This window comes from Nelumbo lutea, chromosome 1 (assembly GCF_056320005.1).
Source record: "Nelumbo lutea isolate HS-2025 chromosome 1, American lotus-T2T, whole genome shotgun sequence".
Classification (NCBI taxonomy): Eukaryota; Viridiplantae; Streptophyta; class Magnoliopsida; order Proteales; family Nelumbonaceae; genus Nelumbo; species Nelumbo lutea.
Window position 1 is genome coordinate 170,790,644 of NC_142684.1, and position 21,856 is coordinate 170,812,499.

The 21,856-nt window shown below is 38.5% G+C and overlaps 1 protein-coding gene across 2 annotated transcripts in view; it reads right to left on the minus strand.

The window, feature by feature from the left end:
- Positions 1 to 21,478, minus strand: part of LOC148879149 (PITH domain-containing protein At3g04780-like) — a 41,883-nt gene extending 20,405 nt beyond the window's left edge. For both annotated transcript variants that reach the window (XM_088960572.1, XM_088960571.1), the window contains exons 1-7: positions 21,069 to 21,478; positions 20,884 to 20,970; positions 20,642 to 20,765; positions 19,300 to 19,348; positions 19,136 to 19,193; positions 18,971 to 19,017; positions 18,798 to 18,875 (exon numbers count right to left, since the gene is read on the minus strand). In XM_088960572.1, the coding sequence (XP_088816698.1) occupies positions 18,798 to 18,875; positions 18,971 to 19,017; positions 19,136 to 19,193; positions 19,300 to 19,348; positions 20,642 to 20,765; positions 20,884 to 20,970; positions 21,069 to 21,248 (623 nt within the window). In that variant the 5' untranslated portion in view covers positions 21,249 to 21,478. The remainder of the gene's footprint in view (positions 1 to 18,797; positions 18,876 to 18,970; positions 19,018 to 19,135; positions 19,194 to 19,299; positions 19,349 to 20,641; positions 20,766 to 20,883; positions 20,971 to 21,068) is intronic.
- Between the last annotated feature and the right edge of the window lie 378 nt (positions 21,479 to 21,856).

Sequence of the window (21,856 nt, forward strand, 5' to 3'; positions counted from 1 at the left end):
TTTTCTCGATATACATGGATATACTTGATGCACTCTCATGACAAAAAATTGTAAAACTCCACAAATTTGTTCATAGTTTCTTACCCAATTTGATACTTGTATCAAGATATTCCTATATAATAATACTAAGGAATATTTTGAGAAGAATATTTTTTTAGAGGATAAAAAGAGAATTTGCAATCCCAACTGACTTACCTCCTCGCTTCTATGAAAACTTTGTAGTGCTTGAATCTTGGTTGACCAGAGACCTCTTGTCTTCCTGACCCTTCAACCTCACCGGTCTCCCCAATTCATCTTCATTGGCTTCTTTAAGGTTTTCCCCAACTCATCTCCCCAATCTCTCCTTTCGAACTACTGGATTTTTCTTTTTTGACTCTCTCTATTTTCATGATCTTCTCTACTATGGCAGTTCTCTACAACTTTTTGTCGTCGAGCATCTTTCTAGGACCACTAATGATCCTTTTCTTACCACTTTTGTCAAACATTAGCCAGATCCACCTATTTTCCTCTCCTTTTCTAGCCTCTACCACGACCTTCTTTGTTGCTCCATTCCTCTTCAGCAATGACTTTGAAGGAACTAAGCATCTCCTCTTGCCTTCCTTCCGATCCCTAAAACAATATTCCCCCTGCCCGACTGCAAGGCAGTTTTGTAAACTCGAACACCTCTCTACCTATCTAGGGGAAGAGAAGAGTCTTTCAGATGAGGACCCTAATTTGCATCTGACCAAGAGCTCTTAGACTTGGAAATAAGCTCTCGAACATCCTTTTTAGAAGCTAATTCGTCGAGACAATCAAACAAGCTGCTAAAGTCCCCTATGAATTCCACCTGGTTCAGAGCAAATACCCCCAGTACCCGACCCGAACTTTTCTCCTTCATTAATGCCCAAACTGCCCGAGTTAAGCCTATCAAAACGATTTGGATTTTTGACAACGTTTAGATTATCAAGCTTACTCCTTCCAAAGCCCATTAAAGTCACTATTTTTTCCAAAAAGCTTTTAGAAATCCTTTTTGCTCCTAGCTTTTCTTCTTCCATATTGGAATGCAAATTTAAACCATCTTCCATGCCTTTGTTTCCACTTGTCCTCTTCCCTACCACATCAACTTCATCTTCCACCTCTAGACCTACCCCCCAAAGTGATGCTTCGTATTCTATCGCAATCCATACCTTCGTCCAAGCCCCATTTGAGAAAACATCGAGGGCACAAGGAATCTCCTCTGGCTTCACTCCAGTAACAACAACCATTACAAAACTAGGCTTCAAGGTATAGTGAGCGATGAGAACACCTCCAATCACCGCCACAACCTTCTCCAAAGTTGTTGTCACCCATAGATTGAAAGGAAGCCCAACAATCTGATAATGAAGGCCTTGTTATGCAACTCTTTTCTATTACAGGAAACTATCCATCTTTGGATCCAAATCACACATGAATCAATCTCAAAGCTATCAAAATCAATTATTTCTTCTTTGACCTCCAGAACAACATGTCTTCTGTCAAAATTGAAAATTGAAATACCTGAACTGACTTCCAATTTTCTTTCATCCCAATCCTTAACGTTCTTTTTTGCTTTCAAAACCAATTTCTTTTCCCAATCCCCCTGTTTTCTTCCAACACTGGTTTTTGCACTTTGGTGGCGCAACTCACGATTACTCCTTGTTCAATCTCTTTGTTTGGTAAAATCTTTTAATTTTTACCTTAAGCTAGATATCCAGCTCTCATCCACATAAAGTCTTGAAGATTTTGAGCAACCAATCTCCAGATCTCACCCACATACCAATTGTTTTCTATTTTTGCCAAAAACCTCTATCACAACCACGAACCATCCTTTTTGATTGGATTTCAAGATCGCCTAATACTTTTTGCATGGGCTTTCCAAAGAGCTCTCCCAACCGTTGATCTTAATTGAAAAAATTACTCCATCGATAAACCCTTTTAGCCATTGTGTAGCTTCTCCAGTTAAGAACGCCCTTTTAGCCATTGTTGACCTTTATTGAATTTCACTATAATCGTATAGTTACCAATTAATTTTTTTGTACAATCCAAATCCTCGTTTTTCCAAATTGTTAGAATACCCCCTCTAACGCTCCCCCCCCCCCCCGACTGTGCAAAAGCCCAACTCAGTCCTCTAGCCAACCAAATACTTCTCACCCATCTCCTATCCACCTCTAACAGTTTTGATTCCTGAATCAACACAATATCTAGCTTTTCTTTTCTGAGAATTTCCCTTACCACTCTTCTCTTCCTGGAACTCCCCAATCCCCTTACATTCCAACTAATAATCTTCATTGAGAACCAAACTTATGAGCAACCCGAGAAACCACCTTTTGCTAACTTGACTACGTTCCTTTTCTCCTAGAACACCCCTTATCATAGTCCATTTCACATCTCAATCTCTCCACTTCACTTAATTTCTTCCTCCTCCTTTTAGGTGTCCCTCCTCCAAGCTTTTTCTTCAATTTATCTTGTTCTTCCACTCTTTTCTTTTTTTGACTTTCTTCCTATTTCTTCTCTTTGTTGTTTCTTCGCCTGTTTTACACTTTCTCCCTCCCTTCCCCTTACCTAGGAACTAGGAACTGGAGTGTCACCCTCTTGTTCCTTTTCAAAATTCTCCCCTAATTCCTCCTCTACCAAGAGTCTAAAGGTCTGCAAAATTAATCCCCAAATCCTTTCCCCTTCATCAACAGTATCATTTAGAGCTTCCATATCCTCTAACGTCTCTGTTACTTCGATTGAATCACTAGGATAGTCAGCTTTTGGAAGAGTGTCACTAGGATAGGCAGCTTTTGGATGAGTGTCAGCTTTACCTGCAGGCTGAGACAAAACAACAACTGAAATGTCACCAGTTCTGCCTAGGTACTGGTCATTGTATTTCTAAATACCTTTCTATGGCCTAGTTTTACCATCCTATTACTCTTTCCTAGCCTCTATTTCTTCTCAGCCTATCCCTAAATTTGTGTTGATGCATTATCCAAACCAAAATGGAGGGATGCTATTGGACTTAAAATAGAAGCATTGCATAAAAATGATACCTAGGATATTGCTGATCTACTTAAGGGGAAGGAGATGGTAAGGTGTATTTGTAAGTGATCTACACTATTAAGTACTATACCGATGGTTCTATTAAGTGGTTTAAGGCCCCGCTTGGTGACTAAGGGATATACACAGATGTATACTGTAGACTACTTGGAAACTTGCTCCAATAGCTAAGATGACTTCAATTTGTGTCTTTTATCATTTGCAATTAGTTTTGATATTCTCCTCTATCAATTTGATGTAAAGAATGCTTTCTTGAGTGGAGAGTGAAGATGGCAATGGGGTGGGTTAGGGGAGGGTTTTGTACAATGTTTTCAACCCATCGTTGACTCGGCTTGTCGAACTGTTCGAATCGTCACCTGGCCGGGATTTCGGGTTCAGTTCAATCAAGACCCACTAGACAGTCAAAAACCATTAACTTGGTCAAGAACGTTTCAACCCGGTCGGTTCGACCATTAACCCGTTTGACCCGGTGACAAGGTAATTGGTTGCACACTCAGTGCATGCAAACTTTGGGAGGCCATAACTTTTTTTATCAATAATAACATATTTCAATAAATAGGAATAAGCTTACAAAGTAGAGGAGCTAAAGTATCTTAACTCCCCAAGAAGGTGGGCAGGCACCCAAAAGGAAAACAATTACAACTGAGCCCAGAAACCAGAATCCCTATTCACCCCTTGCCCAGCGAATCCATCAACAAAGGAGTTTGCATTTCTCTTTACCCAAGTACACTGAACTTCCATGTTCTTGATCAGCCATTTGAATTTTCTCTTTTCATTGTTGTAGCTCCAAAGCTTAGAGGTGTCTTCTTTTAGCCAGTTCACTACAATCTCAGAATCTCCTTCTATAATCAGTTTCTTGACATTCAGGTCTTTAGCCCTTTGTACCCCTTCCAAAGCTGCTAATACCTCAGCCCTCAAAGAGTCTCCTACTCCAATTGGGCAAGAGAACATAGCTATTACATTCCCTTTCTCATCTCTTAGCACCCCCCCAATACCCGAAGGCCCTGGATTCCCCATGCTTATGCCATCAAAATTTAGTTTGACAAAACCAAGAGGTGGAGGGTTCTATGTGGAATTCGAGGTCTTCTTAACTGAGGCTGAACTTGCAATTTCTTAACATATCATCCATTGAATAATCTATGAACAGGTCCATTGTTTTCAACCAATGCATTACCCTTATATGGATCACTTTGTTATGGGCCCTAGCGTAGGATCTTGTCACGGGTCGGTCCACGGGGAGAACTCCTAGCTTCCCCTTGCCCCTCCCTTTGCGCGCAGACCCTATGGTGGCGAACTGAGGGTGATTTGCTCAAGAGATCACCCTAACTCTCCTACTCTTTCTTGACTGAAAACTGAATGCTTTATTCTCAATTTGCAGCTCCTTAAATAGGAGATTACAAAAGGTGTGGGAAGACTCCCAGTAGAATTCGAATACTCACAGATAAGAATAATTCACACTTTTAGGATCAACAGATTCCTACTTCTAATAGGTAAATCAAACTCTAGAAGATAAGGAAAACTACTAAGAATAAGATAAGATGAGCCAAGATACGCTGCCGCCTTTGTGGGCCCTTTGTGGGCCCCTTGTGGGCCCCTCCTCACTGTTGCTGTCGGCGGCTGTACGTCCTCCCTATGAATGCATCCGCAACACACTTCTAGCATAGTTTCCAACCTTCTCTCCTTTTTTGAAAAAATCCTTGAGTTTCTTTCTTCTCATATAGTCTAGCAAACATCATCTCTCACACATCTCCACATGATCCTTGACCTTTTTGTTGGGCAGTTGAAAGAAGAGGAATTAAACAAGCTTTGCACATTCATCGGGGAAATCCACCTACACCCAAACAAAGAAGCAAACCATTCCCAAATATTTTTTGCCAAATCACAGGATATTAGTAAGTGGTAACCAGACTCACCAGCAGCTTTGCAAAGAACACACCAGTGATGAGATAAACAACTATTGGGTCTTTTTCTTTGAACCAAATCACCTATGTTGACTCTTTCCAGGAAAGCTCCCCAACAGAAACTCCCAACCTTCAGAGGTATAGGTTGACACTTGACACCACACTTCTTTGGCGGGGAATGACAAGCCAATAGGAACTGTCAATTGTATTAGGGCTTTAAAGGAGGCACAAGTAAAGGAGCCTAAAGGAGACAAAGTCCAAATCTTATTATCTGTTTTTGTAGGCTCCAAGAAAACCCCATCAAGAATGGACATGAGAATTAAGGTATTATCCAATTTTGTGTCCCTGAGAGCTCTTCTCAAACCCAAGCTCCATCCAAACCCAGAAGTTGAGTTTGAGGGTACAAGGAAAGTGGCAACTGGTTCATTTTTTAAGGTGGAGATAGCAAAGAGGGCTGGAAATTGGTCTTTCAAAGGAGAATCCCCAACCCAAACATGTTCCCAAAACTTAATGAGATTACCTGATTGCAAGTCATACCCGATCCAAGAAGAAAATAAAGGCAAAATAGCTTGGATTGCTTTCCAAGGTGATGTAGTTGTCGTCCTAAGCCAAAATCCCAGAGTCCCATCCATTCTCCGCAAGCCCGTGAATACTACATATTATCTTAGCCCATAGTTTTTCCTTTTTCCAATGAAAATCTCCACAACCATTTCCCTAGTAGAGCCAAGTTTCTCTTCCTTATATTCCTAATGCCTAGACCTCCATCTTGCTTGCTCCTCCTACACACCACCTCCCACCTAACCCTATGGTCTTTTTCTCCTCCCCTGGCTCCCAAAGGAAATCTCTCATTAGCTTTTCCAACTTGGTAGCCACCCCTGTAGGTACCTTAAAGACCGATAACTAATAAATGGGTAGGTTAGCTAAAGTAAACCTAATTAGGGTGATTCTTCCTCTAAGAGATAGATAATTTTTCTTTCAAGATGCAAGTCTCTTTTCAAATCTCTCCACAACTAGAATCCAAAAACTTCCTTTTTGAGGATTACCTCCTAGAAGAAGACCAAGGTAATTAAGAGGCCAAGTCAAAACTGCACATGCCAAAATGTTTGCACACGCAAGGATCTCACTTTCCCCCATATTTACACCTACAACACAACTATTTTCAAAGTTCACTTTCAGATTTGACATTTGCTCAAAAAGTTGTATTTGAGTTTCAAATTCCTAATCCAATTCAAGTCTCCTCCCTCACAGAAGAGAATCGTATCATCTGCAAACTGCAAATGTGTGAGTGGTATGTTCTCCCTGCCAACTCTCCACCCTTTCATTAGACTCCTGGAATCTACTCTAGAGATCAGTCTCCTTAAGACTTCAGCAACCAAGGTGAACAAGAAAGGAGAAAGGGGGTCTCCTTGCCTTATTCCTCTCAATGCCGAAAAGAAGTCCACCATTGTTCCATTTACCAAAATAGAGTAGTGGCAAGTCCTAATACACCCCAACACCCACCTGCACCATCTTTTTCCAAAGCCAAAGTTGATCATCACCTCTAGCAAAAAGGACCAATCTACCAAATTATAAGCTTTTTCCAAATCCAAGTTGCAAACCACACCCTTTTTTCTTGATTTCTTGAAATCCTCCACACTCTCATTTGCTATAAGTATTTGATCAGTTATCTGCCTTACCCTCACAAAAGCTCCTTGGTTATTTGCTACAATGGTATGGAGCACCTGTATAATCCTAAGGGACAACACCGTCGCAAAAATCTTATACAAACTATTTACTAGACTGATTGGTCTATAGTCCCTTGGGTGGGTTGCTTCTCTCTTCTTGGGAACCAAAGCAATGGTGGAATTCAACCCTAAGTTAATCACTCCTCTTTTATGGAACTCATCAAAAACCAACATTAAATCCTCTTTCAGTATCTCCCAACAATATTGATGAAATGCCATCGTAAAACCATTTGGGCCTGGTGCCTTTGACCTATCCATAGAAAATACCGCCTCCTTTTCCTCGACATCAAATTTTCTCTCCAATCACTCCCTATCTTCTAAACTTAGATTTGGCCATTCCATCCCTTCAATCCACACCCTATTACTTAAAGGTCTTCTAAAGATAGATTTGAAATGATTTGCAAAGGCCCCAGTAATCTCACCCTGATTAGATAAAGTTATCCCCTCCACTTCAAAACTTGAAATAAAATTTATTCTTCTTCTCCCACTTGCCACAACATGAAAGAATTTAGTATTCCTATCCCCCTCCTTCAACCATTTACACCTTGATTTTTGTTTCCAGCTAATTTCCTCCTTGAACAAGTCATCCTCCAATTGTTTTCGCAATCTCCACCTTTGTTCCTTTTCCTCCTGTGTAAGACAACCCCTCCCCTCCTTCACATCCAGATCTTCCAGTTGTATAATCACAACTTGCTTCCTTTCTTCTAACCTCCCAAATTCTAAGAGAATCCAATCCTTAATTTTATTGTTCAAAAATTGTAGCTTCTTATGGAACCTCATCCCATTCCATTCTACTATAGGATCACTCTCTAGCCACTATTCCTTGACTTTATTAATAAAACTTGGGTGGTGTAGCCACATATTTCCAAATCTAAACGGGGTAAGCCCTATATTTCCCAATTCTTCCTCACCAATCACAATAGGCCAATGGTCTAAAGTTACCCTTGGAAGTGCTCTAGAGATCAGACTCCCCCAATGTTGAAAAAAGAAATCTATCCATCTTAGAACAAATGGGGTTCACTTGTAGGTTGGATCATGTATAGTTACTACGCGATAGAGGAATCTCTTTTGAGTTCAAAAGCATCCACAAATTGATTAAATTTCGTCACGCATGTAGTCACCCTCTATCTAGGATTATTTGTTTCTTCTGAGAACTTGATTACATTAAAATCACCTCCTATACACCAAGGTCCTTCCCACAATCCCCTGATATCCCCTAATTCTTCCCATAGTTTCCTCCTCTCTATAATCATTAGGCCCGTAAACATTTGTTAACACCCACTCAAATCCATCGCCCACCTGCCTTTGGGAGGCCATAACTTTGCACTCCGATGTCCGATTGGTTTTTTTTTTTATTTTGGGTAACTTTTCGAGATCTATGCGTCCCACGGAGCCGTAGGCGCCTTGCCCCGCTATTTTCACAAAAAACATCTTTTTTTGCCTCAAATTGTAATCTTTAATACTTTTATAAATAAAAAAATTAAAAAATGAATTAAAAAACATAAATTAAATATAAAATAATACATATAATATACCTAAAACATATTTATACATTATTTATTGCTAAAATATATTTATACACATATATACTTAATACATATATGCGTTGACGTGGCACAGTCTAAACCGTTCAACCCAGCCGGTCGAACTGGTGACCTACGACCCAAAGGCAAAAACGGATCGACCTCCATGTCGGTTTTTAAGACATTGGTTTTGTAAATTCTAGAACAGACCTCCCAACCTATCCCCTCCCTAAAACCCATAGTGGGATGGATTTTTAGAATCCAAACCCTCCCCACACATGAAAATGCAAAACCCTCCTTGACCCTACCCTCCCCGCATTTGAGGGTGGGGTGTGTCAGATTTCTAATTATTTAATTAAACATGTAAAAAACACATACATTGCATAAGTTCATATGCCTTCCAACAATATCCTACTCAGGGAGGGTCGGGTTTAGCCTAATACCCTACCCTACCCACACTCACACAAGTTGCGAAATCCCAAATAGCAAAATCCATTTTTCAATGGGGGGGGGGGAACCCTCTCCATTGGGACAAGTAGGGATGGGTACCACCGGATAGGGTACAAATTGTCATTCCTAATGGGGACTTACATGAAGAAGTATATGTATCTCCCACTTGAAATGTATTAGAAGAAGATGCAAGGAAAGATTTGTAAATTGAAGAAGTCCCTCTATGGCCTTAAACAATATTCTAGAGCTTGATTTGAGAGAGGTGTAGAGCTGCCCTTGTTAGTTTAGGATATGCCTAGACTCAATTTGATCACACTCTCTTTGTTAAGAGGAGAGATACCTTATTGAAATTCCTCATTGTTTATGTCGATGACATTGTGGTCACCGTCTTAAGTTCCTTAATATGGAGTTTGAAATTAAGGAGTTAGTTGAGTTAAGATACTTCTTAGGGATAGAAGTGGTTCATACCAAAGAAGGTATATTTATTTCCCAACACAAGTTTATGCTTGATATACTTACTGAAATAGGAAAGTTTGTAGTTAAACCTATATCTACCCCTATTGATTACAATCATAAACTCTTAACCACTGATGGTGAGTTATTAGCCTAAGAGTTTTTTAAGAGATTAGTTGGCAAGTTGTTGCACCTTTGCATGACTTGACCTGATATCTCCTATGCTATCAATGTGATTAGCTAATTCATGCATGCTCCTGGAGAGGTACCCTAGGGAAAGGTATTTCTCTTTGCTAGGCATAGTCACATAAAATTAGAGGCCTACACAAGTGTAGATCGGGCAGGTTGTATTGATGATAGAAGGTCTTCTTCTGGGCATTGTACCTTGGTGAATCTTGTTTTTTGGAGGAACAAGAAATAGTTGGTGGTAACTAGATCCTCAATTGAGGCAAAGTATAAAGCTATGGCCCATGATGTGTCAAAGTTGTTATGGCTTAGATCTCTCTTGGAGGAATTGGGCATTGACGTCGAAGCTAATGATGTTCTATTGTGATAATCAAGCAACCATTAATATTACCCATAACTCTATTAAACATGACCACACAAAGCTTATTGAGGTAAAAAGGCATTTCATAAAGGAGAGAGTTATACCAAGTAAAGTATGTCTACCATTTATTGCTTGAAAAGAATAGTAAGCAGATGTGCTCAACAAAGGTGTTCCAAAGCAATGATTTAAAAGGCAGCCTTAGGCGCACAGGCGAGGCACATTTCAGGGTATGTGCCTTGCCTAGGTCCTAGGTGTAGCCCTTTCAAAATGTGTGCGCCTTTTGAAATTTTGACGCTTTTTTTGAACATAGCGGCTGGGCTGAGGGCTTCGCCCCCCGGACCACGCCGAGAACCCCCAATTTGGTAATGTTGTTCATTCATTCATCCTAATAAAATGTCTTCTTAAAAAGCAATTAAAACTATAAAATCATTGTTTTTTGTGTGAAAACTAAGAACTTAAGACCTAACGTGGACTTGTTTGGGCTTGCCTCGAGGGGCGTGGCACAAAGGCGGATCGTAGAATCAAGAATGTAATATGTTTTACACTACATTAGCTACTAGAAGTAATGCCATTGAGTGAAAAAAGAGATTAGAGGTTTTGCATGCTTAAAAATGTTTTATATGTTTGATTTTATTTTTAAATTCTCATTTGAGTATATTTTACATCTTATGTTTATGTATTTTAATTTTAGATAATAGGTTTTATAAAACATTATTTTAAAATTTAAGTTTATATTTTTTATTAATATTATGTTTAATATTTTTTATTTTTTTGGCATTTTTTTTGAATTTTCTGACATTTTTTTATTTTTTAGCACTTTTTTGTATTTTTGTGCCTTGCTTCAAAAAGGCACACGCCTCGCCTTGTGCCTCAGGCACAAATTGACTCCTACGCTTTTTTGCACCTTGCGCTTTTAAAACACTTTCCAAAGACTAGACTGCAGTAGTATGTAAGCAAGTTGGGCATGAGGGGGAGTTTAGAGACAACAAACAAAATGTTAAGAGCTAGCTTAATTTATTGTCTTCTCTTATTTTGTGTTAATGGGCCTTCTTAGATGAGCTTGCTAACTCTTCTTTTCTATTGTAATTAAGCCGCTACCCTATGAGGGGTATTCTTGTAATTTGATTTCTTATAGTAAATCTAATAAAAGTTTAGTCCTCCAATCCTCTTACTATTTCTCTTATTTTCCTTTGATTAAATATCAACTTCTACTACAAATTTCTTTTCTTCTTCTGTCATACATATGTTTCCATTGCATACTAATTTTATCAGATCTTCCTAATCTGGCATGTTTGAGCTAAAAACCAATACAATGGAAATAAACAACATCAACAATCTGCCAAAATCTCATAAAAGAAGTTTTCAAATTGTTTTACATAAGAATGTGTTAGTGACCTAAATTAACTTGTAGCATAATAGGTTCTAATTGATGTCTAGGATTTAAACGTAATCTAATAGAGGGTTTTTTATCTTACAATAATTTGTTTGTAGAGTTATTCAAGGAGCCTTCCTTACAGTCGTGAACAAAGATTTCCACCCCTAATCTCCTATTGAATTGAGGAGCCTCTAACATAGTTTCATACTAAAGTTATTTTAATGTTTTTTTTTTTTTGATCAAGTAAATTATTCATTGATGTGACTCCTAATTTCCAATTGAATTCATGCATCTATTTGAGAAGATACCCACTAATTGCTTGGACAACTCAGCAAAATAGGGAATTAGATAGGTCTTTAGGACTCATGAACGACAAATCTTGTTAATTCACTAAGGCATTATAAGCATTGGCTATGCAGTTGAAGCTGAAGTGTTTTCCTTACAATGATTTAGTGGTAGAAAGTAACTTAATAGTATTTATAATTATAAGGTGGATCAGTCTGGACTTCTTTAAACCCTGGATGTATAGTCACCCCATGGAAAGCACTACCTATGCCTTCCAGCTTAAACATCTTTTATATATAGATCCTGTTAAAGTGTGCCGAATAGGGGTAGTTTAGTCTTCTTATGTTTGTTAAGTAGCTTGCTTATGTGGCAATGTTATTAGAGTCACTCTGCCCCACACTTAAGTAAAGGCATTTTTGTCTTTGTAAAGATAATTAGAGTCTAATATAGATTAAGGGGGTCGACTGTATGGGTAATCTATCAGATTTCAACAGACCCTTCTTCTTCTTCTTCTTCTTCTTCTTCTTCTTCTTCTCTTCCTGGTTCGGACTATTGTAGCACCAGTCGAAACATGGTATCAGAGCCATGCTCCTGGCCTACTTTAGTTGGTAAAGCACCTCAGCAGTGTTCGTGACTCTTCTCCTTCGTTTCTGGTCAGTCAATGGAGAGAATTGGTTCGCCCTAGATCAGAAACATCACAGCTCGTCTCTCTCTACTGCGCATAACCTTCTTCAACAAGGAAAGTGACTTCAGCAGTGAATGGTTGGTTGATATTCTCAAAGGAAGGTCGATTAACTCTTCTTCTAGTGTTACTGATATTTCTGGGTAGAAACCCTACAAGAAGTTGTTAGTATTGATTGGAACCTAGAGAACTAGGTTCATTGTTGCCCTAGAAAGGGTTGTGTGTGCAGTAGCCAAATGGTGTAGGGCTGTTGTGAGTTGTTGAGTGGGTTAGGGCTGCTGTAAGTGGCCGAGTGGTGTAAGGTGGAATGCAATGACCTTGCCGAGCTCTTTGTGGTTGTGTAATGCCCTCTTAAGTGTGTTAAACAAGTCTAAACTAGGTGTAGCAGATTTGACTGTGTTATGGTGCTTGTGATGCACAATTTTTTTTTATTGAGTAGTTGTAAGAGGGCCTACTTGTGATTAGTGAGTGGTAAATTGATGCTTATGTGGGTCGTAGGTGTGTGAAGTCAGCAGTAGTGTGAATAAGAACAAGTGTGTGCTCCCACTGTTGTGTTTAGGGGCTGTAATAGGTGCTAAAGTATCAAACTGTGAACAACATCAATCAGCTTGTAGCTGAGAAGTAAGGTTAGAGGCAACTGTGAAAGAGTACAATGGCAGCAATAGGAGATGGGTACAATGATCAGAAACCTAGTGTGGTAATTTCCCCCGACTACCTAGGGGTACAAATGACCTCAATTAAGCTGAATGGGGAGAACTATGTTCTATGGACTAAATCAGTGGAAGTTTTTCTCAAGGCAAAGAAGAAAGTAAGCATGTAAGAGATGAGAAGCCACCGGTTAACTCTCCAGGGTGTGATGATTGGGAACAAGAAGATGCTCAAATCATGACTTGGCTGTGGAATAATATGAAACCCAAAATTAGTGCCAACTTCATGTTCCTTGATACGGCTAAGGATATATGGGAGCATGCTAAGAAGATATATTCTGGACAAGATAACACAACAAGAGTATATCAGCTTTATCAAGAGTACTTTGACTTACAACAAGGAACCAAAACACTAGAAGAGTACTATGCCTGCATGAAGAATATAAGGAATGTCAATGTCTATCATCCCCTCACTCCAGATATTAAAGTTCAACAACAGCAAAGGGAACAACTAGATGTTACAAGATTTTTAGTGGGGCTGAAGTCGGAATGTGAATCAGTTAGAGTCCAAATATTGGGGGGCTCTACTCTTCCTACACTTGAGGAAGTATTCTCAAGGCTTCGTAGAATTTCTTTGGGATAGACTGAGAACCCCACACAGTTTGATAGATTAGCAATTGTGACAGCTAGAGGAGGTGGACATAGTACAAGAGGGGGTGGTCATGCTCCCAGAGGAGGCCGTGGCAATTCCATGATTGGTCGGGGTGGCTGTGACTTAGGGGGAGGCCGTGGCAGGGGAAAAAATAACTCTACAAGGAAGTGTACTCATTGTGGTAGGGAAGGACACACAGTGAATTTCTGTTATGACCTACATGGCCCTCCCTCTAAATGGGCTAATCATGTTGTAGCAGGCGAGGTTGATATTAGTGACAGTAAACTGGCAGACCGAAATCCTTCCACATCTACATCTACTTCTGGGAGGGAGATGGTGAGTGTACCACGTGATGAGTATGAACGGTTCCTTCAAATTACTTCACAACATACCACTGCCACACTTTCCCAATAAGGTATTGCTTGCATGTCATCTAAAACTCCTTCCTGGATTATTGACTCTAGAGCCTCAAATCATATGACTGAGACTCCAGGTGTGTTATCTTGTCTTTCTGAAACCTCCACATCACAAACTGTTACACTTGCCAATGGTTCCTCATATCCCATCTGTGGTGTTGGTAATGTTGACATGGCTTCTGTCCCCTTATCATTTGTTTTATGTGTACCTAAGTTTCCATTCAATCTTATGTCTGTTAGTAAAATAACCAAAGCTCTTAACTGTTATGTTACCTTCTTTCCTTCCACTTGTGTTTTTCAGGATCTCAAGACGGGGAAGAAGATTGGTGGGGGGCATGAAGCTGGTGGATTGTATTACCTTGACGGTGGTGGATCTTCAATTGCACTTCAAACTTCCCTTACTCCTCTACAATGGCATTGCTGACTGGGACATCCATCTCTCAAGGTTCTCAAGATGTTGGTTCCGTCATTGAGTCAGTTGTCAGTTTTACAATGTGAGTCATGTCAGTTTGGTAAACACCGTCGTGTGTCCTTCAATCCAAGAGTTGAGAGTTGTATGTTGAGTCATTTTTCTTTAATTCATTCAGATGTTTGGGGTCCAATGAAAATAGAGTCTTATAATGGGTACAAGTATTTTGTCTCCTTTATTGATGATTGTTCAGGAATGACATGGATTTACTTAATGAAAGAAAGAAGTGAATTATTTTCCATTTTTCAAAAATTCCATGCTGAAATACGCACACAATTTAGTGTTCCAATCAAAGTTCTCCGTTCAGATAATGGTCGTGAATACTTTCTTACTTCATTTCAACAGTATTTAGAACAGCATGGCATTATTCATCAGACCTCATGTGCTTTCACCCCTCAACAAAATGGGGTGGTTGAATGAAAGAATCGTTAGCTTCTTGAAACTGCTCGATCTATGCTTCACCACATGAATGTTCCTAAACGGTTTTGGAGTGATGTTGTACTCACTACATGTTTTCTCATTAATCGGATGCCCTCTTTTATTCTTCATGATTGGTCCCCCTTCTCTATCTTGTTTCCCACTTTATCTCCATTTCCATTAACTCCTCGTGTCTTTGGTTGTGTGTGCTTTGTCCACAATCTGAGTCCTGGAATAGACAAGCTAGATGCACGCTCAATTAAATGTGTCTTCCTTGGCTACTCTCGGACTCAAAAAGTGTACAAGTGTTATAATCCCATTACCCGAAAGTGCTATGTCTGCCCTGATGTCACCTTTTTTGAGTCTGTACCCTTCTTCTCCAGTCATGAAGCACCCTTGTCTTTACCATTACCTCCCTTCCTCTTCCTGTTAGTGATCCAATTCCAGAGGTTGTTGTTGGAGTAGACTCATCACCTCATCCAGTGCAGGTCACCACTGAACAACCACCGATCCAACAAGTGTATACACGTCGAACGACACCGGCCCCTCCTCCGGCTTCTACCTCATCTGCGGATCCTCTCATGGCTCCTATTGCTGAATCTTCAGACCTTGGCCTACCCATTGCCTTACGAAAAGGTAAACGCAGTTCTACCCTCCAACCCATTTCCAATTTTGTTTCATTATCTTGTCTTTCTACCTCACATCGCCAGTTTGTTTCACTTTTGTCCTCTATTTCCATACCTAACAATGTTCAAGAAGCTCTTAATTCACCTGGATGGCGACGGGCAATGGAGGAGGAACTTTCTGTTCTTCAACATACTCAAAGGTGGGAACTTACTACTCTCCCACCTGGTAAGCATGTTGTGGGCTATAAATGGGTGTATATTGTGAAATACTTGCCAGATGGTAGTGTGGAGCGTCTGAAGGCCAGACTTGTTGCTAAAGGTTACTCACAGTTGTATGGAGTGGACTACATGGAGACATTCTCTCCGATGGCTAAAATTGGTTATGTCCATGTACTAATTTCCTTGGATTGGCCTCTCTTTCAACTTGACATAAAGAATGCCTTCCTCCATGGTGATCTGGCGGAGGAGGTATATATGGAGCAACCACCTAGGTTTGTTGCTCAGGGGGAGGTTAGTAAGGTGTGCAAACTGAAAAAGGCAACTTATGGGTTGAAGCAATTTCCATGTGCTTGGTTTGGGAAGTTCAGTGAAGTGGTGAAGAGTTTTGGAATGAAGCAATGCCAGGTTGATCACTCAGTGTTCAGCTATGACTCAGAAGCTGGGAAGATTTTATTAGTGGTCTATGTGGATGATATTGTCATCACTGGTAGTGATAAATTGGGGATTGGCAAACTAAAAGTATTTCTGCAAAATCATTTTCAAACAAAAGACCTTGGAACATTAAAGTATTTCTTGGGAATAGAAGTTGCCAGGTCAAAACAAGGTGTAAATCTGTGCCAAAGGAAATATGTCGATCTATTGGAAGAAACAGGACTGTTAGGTGCAAAACCGGCTAAGACCCCTATGGAACCAAATGTTAAGTTGGGCAGTGATACAGGAGAAATATTTGAAGATCCTGGAAGGTATAGACGACTAGTGGGAAAGCTGAACTATCTGACTATCACGAGACCCGACATCTCCTTTGCAGTCAGTGTGGTGAGCCAATTCATGCAGAACCCTTGTATACCTCACTAGGATGCAATCCTTAGAATTGTGAGGTATCTGAAATGAGCTCCAAGCTGTGGGCTATTGTATAAACCAGGGGGAAAACTTGAAGTAGTTGGGTATACAAATGCAGACTGGGCAGGCTCGGTGAATGATAGAAGATCTACTACATGCTATTGCACATTTCTTGGAGGAAATCTTGTGACATGGAAGAGTAAAAAGCTGACGGTTGTGGCCAAAAACAGTGTTGAAGCCGAATATAGGGCCATGGCTCACACTACCTGTGAATTAGTGTGGTTGAGGAATATCCTACAAGAAATTGGGTTTCACATGGATAAACCTATGAGATTGTACTGTGACAACCAAGCTGCACTCCATATCTCATCCAATCCTATCTTTCATGAGAGAACAAAGCACATAGAGGTTGATTGCCACTTTGTGAGAGAGAAGGTTCTTGCTGGAGAGATAAATACAGAACATGTGAGCTCGAATGATCAATGGGCAGATTTGTTTACAAAAGCTCTAAGCTCAGGGAAAGTGAACTATCTATGTAACAAGCTGGGATTATGACATATATTCTCCAGTTTGAGGGGGAGTGTTAAAGTGTGCCGAATAGGGGTAGTTTAGTCTTCTTATGTTTGTTAAGTAGCTTGCTTATGTGGCAGTGTTATTAGAGTCACTCTGCCCCACACTTAAGTAAGGGCATTTTTGTCTTCGTAAAGATAATTAGAGTCTAATATAGATTAAGGGGGTCGACTGTATGGGTAATCTATTAGATTTCGACAGACCCTTCTTCTTCTTCTTCTCTTCTTCTTCTTCTTCTCTTCCTGGTTCGGACTACTGTAGCACCAATCGAAACAGATCCAAAGATGTGAAAATTCCATAGATTTTCCTTCTTGACTAGAGGAGTGAAAAGATTAGAGTTGTATTGGGCCACTACCCCAAGGACAATGCTTTAAAATTGCAAATTGCAAATAAAGCACAAACTACAAAGGGTTCCTAGAGATTGAGGCACAAGGCAAGGGGTGCACCTAAACAAAGCAAGGAAACACTTATGAACAAAACACAAAAAAAAAAATAATAATAATAATAATAATAATATACAAGAATATGCAAATCTAAATTCTGAAAGAAATTGATAAGAGAATCTGTTTATTAACACAAAGCAAGGAAACACTTATGAACAAAACACAAAAAAAAAAAAATAATAATAATAATAATATACAAGAATATGCAAATCTAAATTCTGAAAGAAATTGATAAGAGAATCTGTTTATTAACACAGTTTTTTTACAAGTGTTTATTAACAAAAATTGATAATTTTATTAACATAAAGGTTGTGATTATCAAAAATTGACACAAAGGTTGTATCCTTGTACATGTCCAAGTCCTACATAGAGTAAACAGTTTAAACTCTAAACAATATGGGTACATCCTACACCATGGTAAATTAAAATATCAACACCAAACTCAAGTTTATAATCAAGACATAACAACAATCCAGGTGAGGGTACTTCACAAAATGAGCCTCACTTGTGAGCATCACACCTTTTAAAACACTGCCCAGGTTAGATCAATCATTGCAAAAGAGGAAATATATATGTTGGGGATTGCTAGCTTTTATCAGACTTGCACCTTAATGTGCCACTGCTTAGTGATAAAAAATAACACAGACTGCCACCAATTAGCAAAAGTAGAAAAAGTTTAACGGCATGTTCATGATAGGTAATGATTCATAACTACTTTATGGCTTTTCATGATTTCCAAGTTAATTTTGACTAGAAGACTCGTAATGGTATGATTACTGCAAGTCATGCTAAAACTTCTTATGTTAGGGAAACATGTAACCCAAAATTGGGAAGGAGTATTTCAATCTAAAACTGAAATGGTTGACAAGTAGTGAAGCCTGATGATAAGTCAACCTTAGTAGCTAGGACAAGTTAGTAGTAACTTGGATGTGTTTGGTGTCCTTTCCTTTTCCTTGTTGTCAGGGGTGTAATATTTAGTCTGTACTCTTATGGGAACTGATTGTAGACTTTTATTGGGTTCTATCTCATCAACCTTTCAGATGTTGAATCGTCATTTTACTTTAACAAAATTCCTATTTTACTATAAAAAAAAAGTTCGCATTAATGCACTTTTATGTTAGAATAGCCACTAGAGAGTTCAGTTAGCAAATAACCTTGGAGATCCATCAACGTTTGAATTATTTAAGTCTTTAGAGATAAGTTATATAGTGTATATTACCAATAAAATAGTTATATAGTATACCTTTTTGGTTTCTGAACAATGCACAAGTTTTCTTAATTATACCACTAGGGAAAATAAGTTACAGAAAATTCACTACCAGAGTTGATATTTCCAAGATATCTTAAATATAGTGATCAAACTTAGAAAATCCCTTCCAATATGAATGTGACATCTTGCCTGATTGAAAGGAAAAAAAAAAAATCTTAACTATATAAGTAAAAGCAATAAAATGTATCTATACAAGTCAAAGAAATGAAGGCACAATAAAACAAGCTTAAATACAAGATCTGAACTACTTACGTTGTTCCATAGAGAACAATCTTCTGAACTTTGGTGACATCACCACCACATTGGTTGTCCTCAATAAAAATGGTCAAACTAAGCCAAAGTAAACATAACTAGATCAAATAATTTTCCTATAGATATTTCATAAAAATAACTCAAATAGAGAAAAACAGATAGATTCTACATACCTACGGACACTCTGAAACTTGACATATTTTACTGTAAATGGCTTTCCCTGCAAACGTTAAACATGAGTTCTAACATGAAATACATCCAAGCAACATATATACAAAAATAAGCTACTATTTTCTGTTGGAGAGCTTCCACCACTGGATGTGTTGATGTACATGTACCTTAAGATTATCCAAGGATAGAACAGCTGAGTCACTGGGTGGAAAGTCAGAGACATTACTGCATAAGTGATCATAAAAAGCAAGAATATAAGAATTCCAGTGACAAATTTAAATAGGATTCAATGAAAAGTTACTACTGGAAACAAGAATCATCTTCACACTACCTAAAGCCCATGTGCTCCTTGTTTGCAAAGAGCTTCACTGTTTTAGGACCTGCTAGAGAAACTTTGTATAAGATTTTTAGGAACATCTAATACATATTTACCGACAAGGTTTTTAATTTTATCTAAATCTATACAAAATATAGACAAATTCAACAATAGTTACGGATCTAAATGACATAGGAAAATTTTGAGGAGATTTAGATATGGAAAGAGAGGAAAACAGGAAGTGATCAAATTTCGATAAGGTAAGAAGAGAAAAATAGGAAAACAATGAGAAAACATTAAAAAAAGAACGTAAGAAATTTTTCAAAGTAACAGATTATTTATTTTCTTGCTCCAGTGCTTGAAATACACAGTGCATGTGGGCTTGTATACCTTTATTTAATTCTAAAATAAAATATAGCTGAAGGTATGTCATTAGCACTTTCAATTCTGCCTTGTCAAAGTGATTACTTATTTAAATTTGGAAAAATACACAGTGCACAAGCACTGGCATCTTTATACATGCCTACCTACATACATGTGTATATATGTATTTTATATCCATCTTTGTTGCAATATGAAAACTTGTGTATATATCCACAAATTGTAGCCTTTTGCAGTAAATGAGATTAAGGTTTAGTTTTGGTATTAATATATTAGAAAATCCAATTTCAGGTTTGAGTTTCTCTTTTCCCTTATCTCCTTTTCTCCTTCTTTTCTGCCAAGGCAATGGAATGAAGTTATCAGTGTTCTTTGGTCCTAAACACGAACTTGTTTCATGTTAGTCAACATGTTTTTTGGATTCTTCAAATCATAATTGTCAATATGTGGTTCCTGAAACTGTTAACTGATAAGTGAGTTCCAACTCAAAAGTTATAAGGAGGCCTCATTGAATCAATTCCCATTCTTGTTTTGAGCTCCAATTTCAGAACAATTTGTCTAATCAGTAATTCACAACAGATCCTATGCAATTAAAACAAAGCTTTTTTGAGTTGAGTATTAATGTATAACCGCTTCAATGCTAATACATTATTTATCCATTATACCAAATATATTTATGTCAGAACAAACGCATTTGAAGACATTATACAAAAGTCAAGTTAATAGCGTCAGAACATCATAGATTTGTAGGCTGTAACCCTCTATACGCTTCTGTCCATTTATAACAAATAAGTGAAAACAACCTATTCTGTTGAGGAACGGAGCAGGAAAAAGAAAATGAAACCGATGAAACCTTTTCCATTACAGAAACGGGAAGTAACCAATAAAAGATGTTGACATTCATGACTAACTGCCTTAAGTTAAAATAACCTATCAGTACAACAGTTTAGACTGTAGAGGGAGGGAAATTAAGCGTTACCTTCATCTTCAGGACCTTTCATGAGGAAGGAATGCAGCTTAATCACTTGAGTGAAAGGAACATAAATCAAAAGTTGCTCGTCTGCATCACTCTCCAGATGCAGACCCTCGTCTTCTCTATAACCCTAATATGAAAACAAAAACAAAAATTAATTACAACGTCTAACCAAGCCCACCCGACTAAGGGAAAAAAAAAAAAACGAAATTAGATTAACTTAAATTCAACATTCTTCGACAAAACACCTGTTTCAGAGCGTTAACAAGAGAATGACTAGAATTCTGATTGAGACATTCGACTCCAGACCAGTCTACGAAATCGAGCAAATCAACCTGATCCATGTTTCACGTTCGATCAAATCTTCAGTTAACTCGAAAATAAAAAGAAGAAAATGTTAAAGACTGTAATTAGGGTTCTAACGTAGACATACTTGGTTTCTTTGTATTGCAGTGGCGGATTCGACAGACATGGCGGAAGACACACGCGCAAGCACGCCAACAGAGATTCGGGGAATACGCAGACGATTTCCTAAATTTTCTCCCTTTAATGGAGAGGCAAAGAAATAGTAATATTGTAGGACCGAGGCCGAATACTTTTGGTGATAGACCATCTCTATGGTCTATGAGACAACTGATCCAAGTCAAGTCAAACACAAAGCCAACCTCAAAGGATGTTCCCGTGAGGTCGGTGTGAGAATTCTACCCACCACCAACCCGAGGGTGGCTCAGTTGTCAGTTGGTAGGATTTCAAAATCGTCTAAGTAGAGGCTTGGGATCAAGTCCCTTTACCGCCGAATTGGGATCAGGGCGCGCCTCACACCGCCCTCGTAATCGGAACTTCTCATATCAATAATAAATACAAATATGGAAGATTATAATTGGGTATACGACAAACCTTTAATTGAAACTTAGAATCATGAAAATATTATAAATATTAATATTAAAGCAGCATAAATGATTGATTTTGAGATAAATTATTGGAAGGAAGACAAAATAAAAAATGAGATCTCTATGTTTGACAATACATTAAAATTATTCATATTGCCCCTTAACTACTTGGAGGATAAAAGGGTTTAGGGGTGCAATCCTAAGGGGACCTTTTTTATAAAATGAGCTTATTTACTTAAATGTTCATCTATTTCATATCCACCCAGCAACTTTAATTGGTTGAATAGCATTTGGAACTTGAAATGCTCTCCAAAATATTAAATTATTTTTA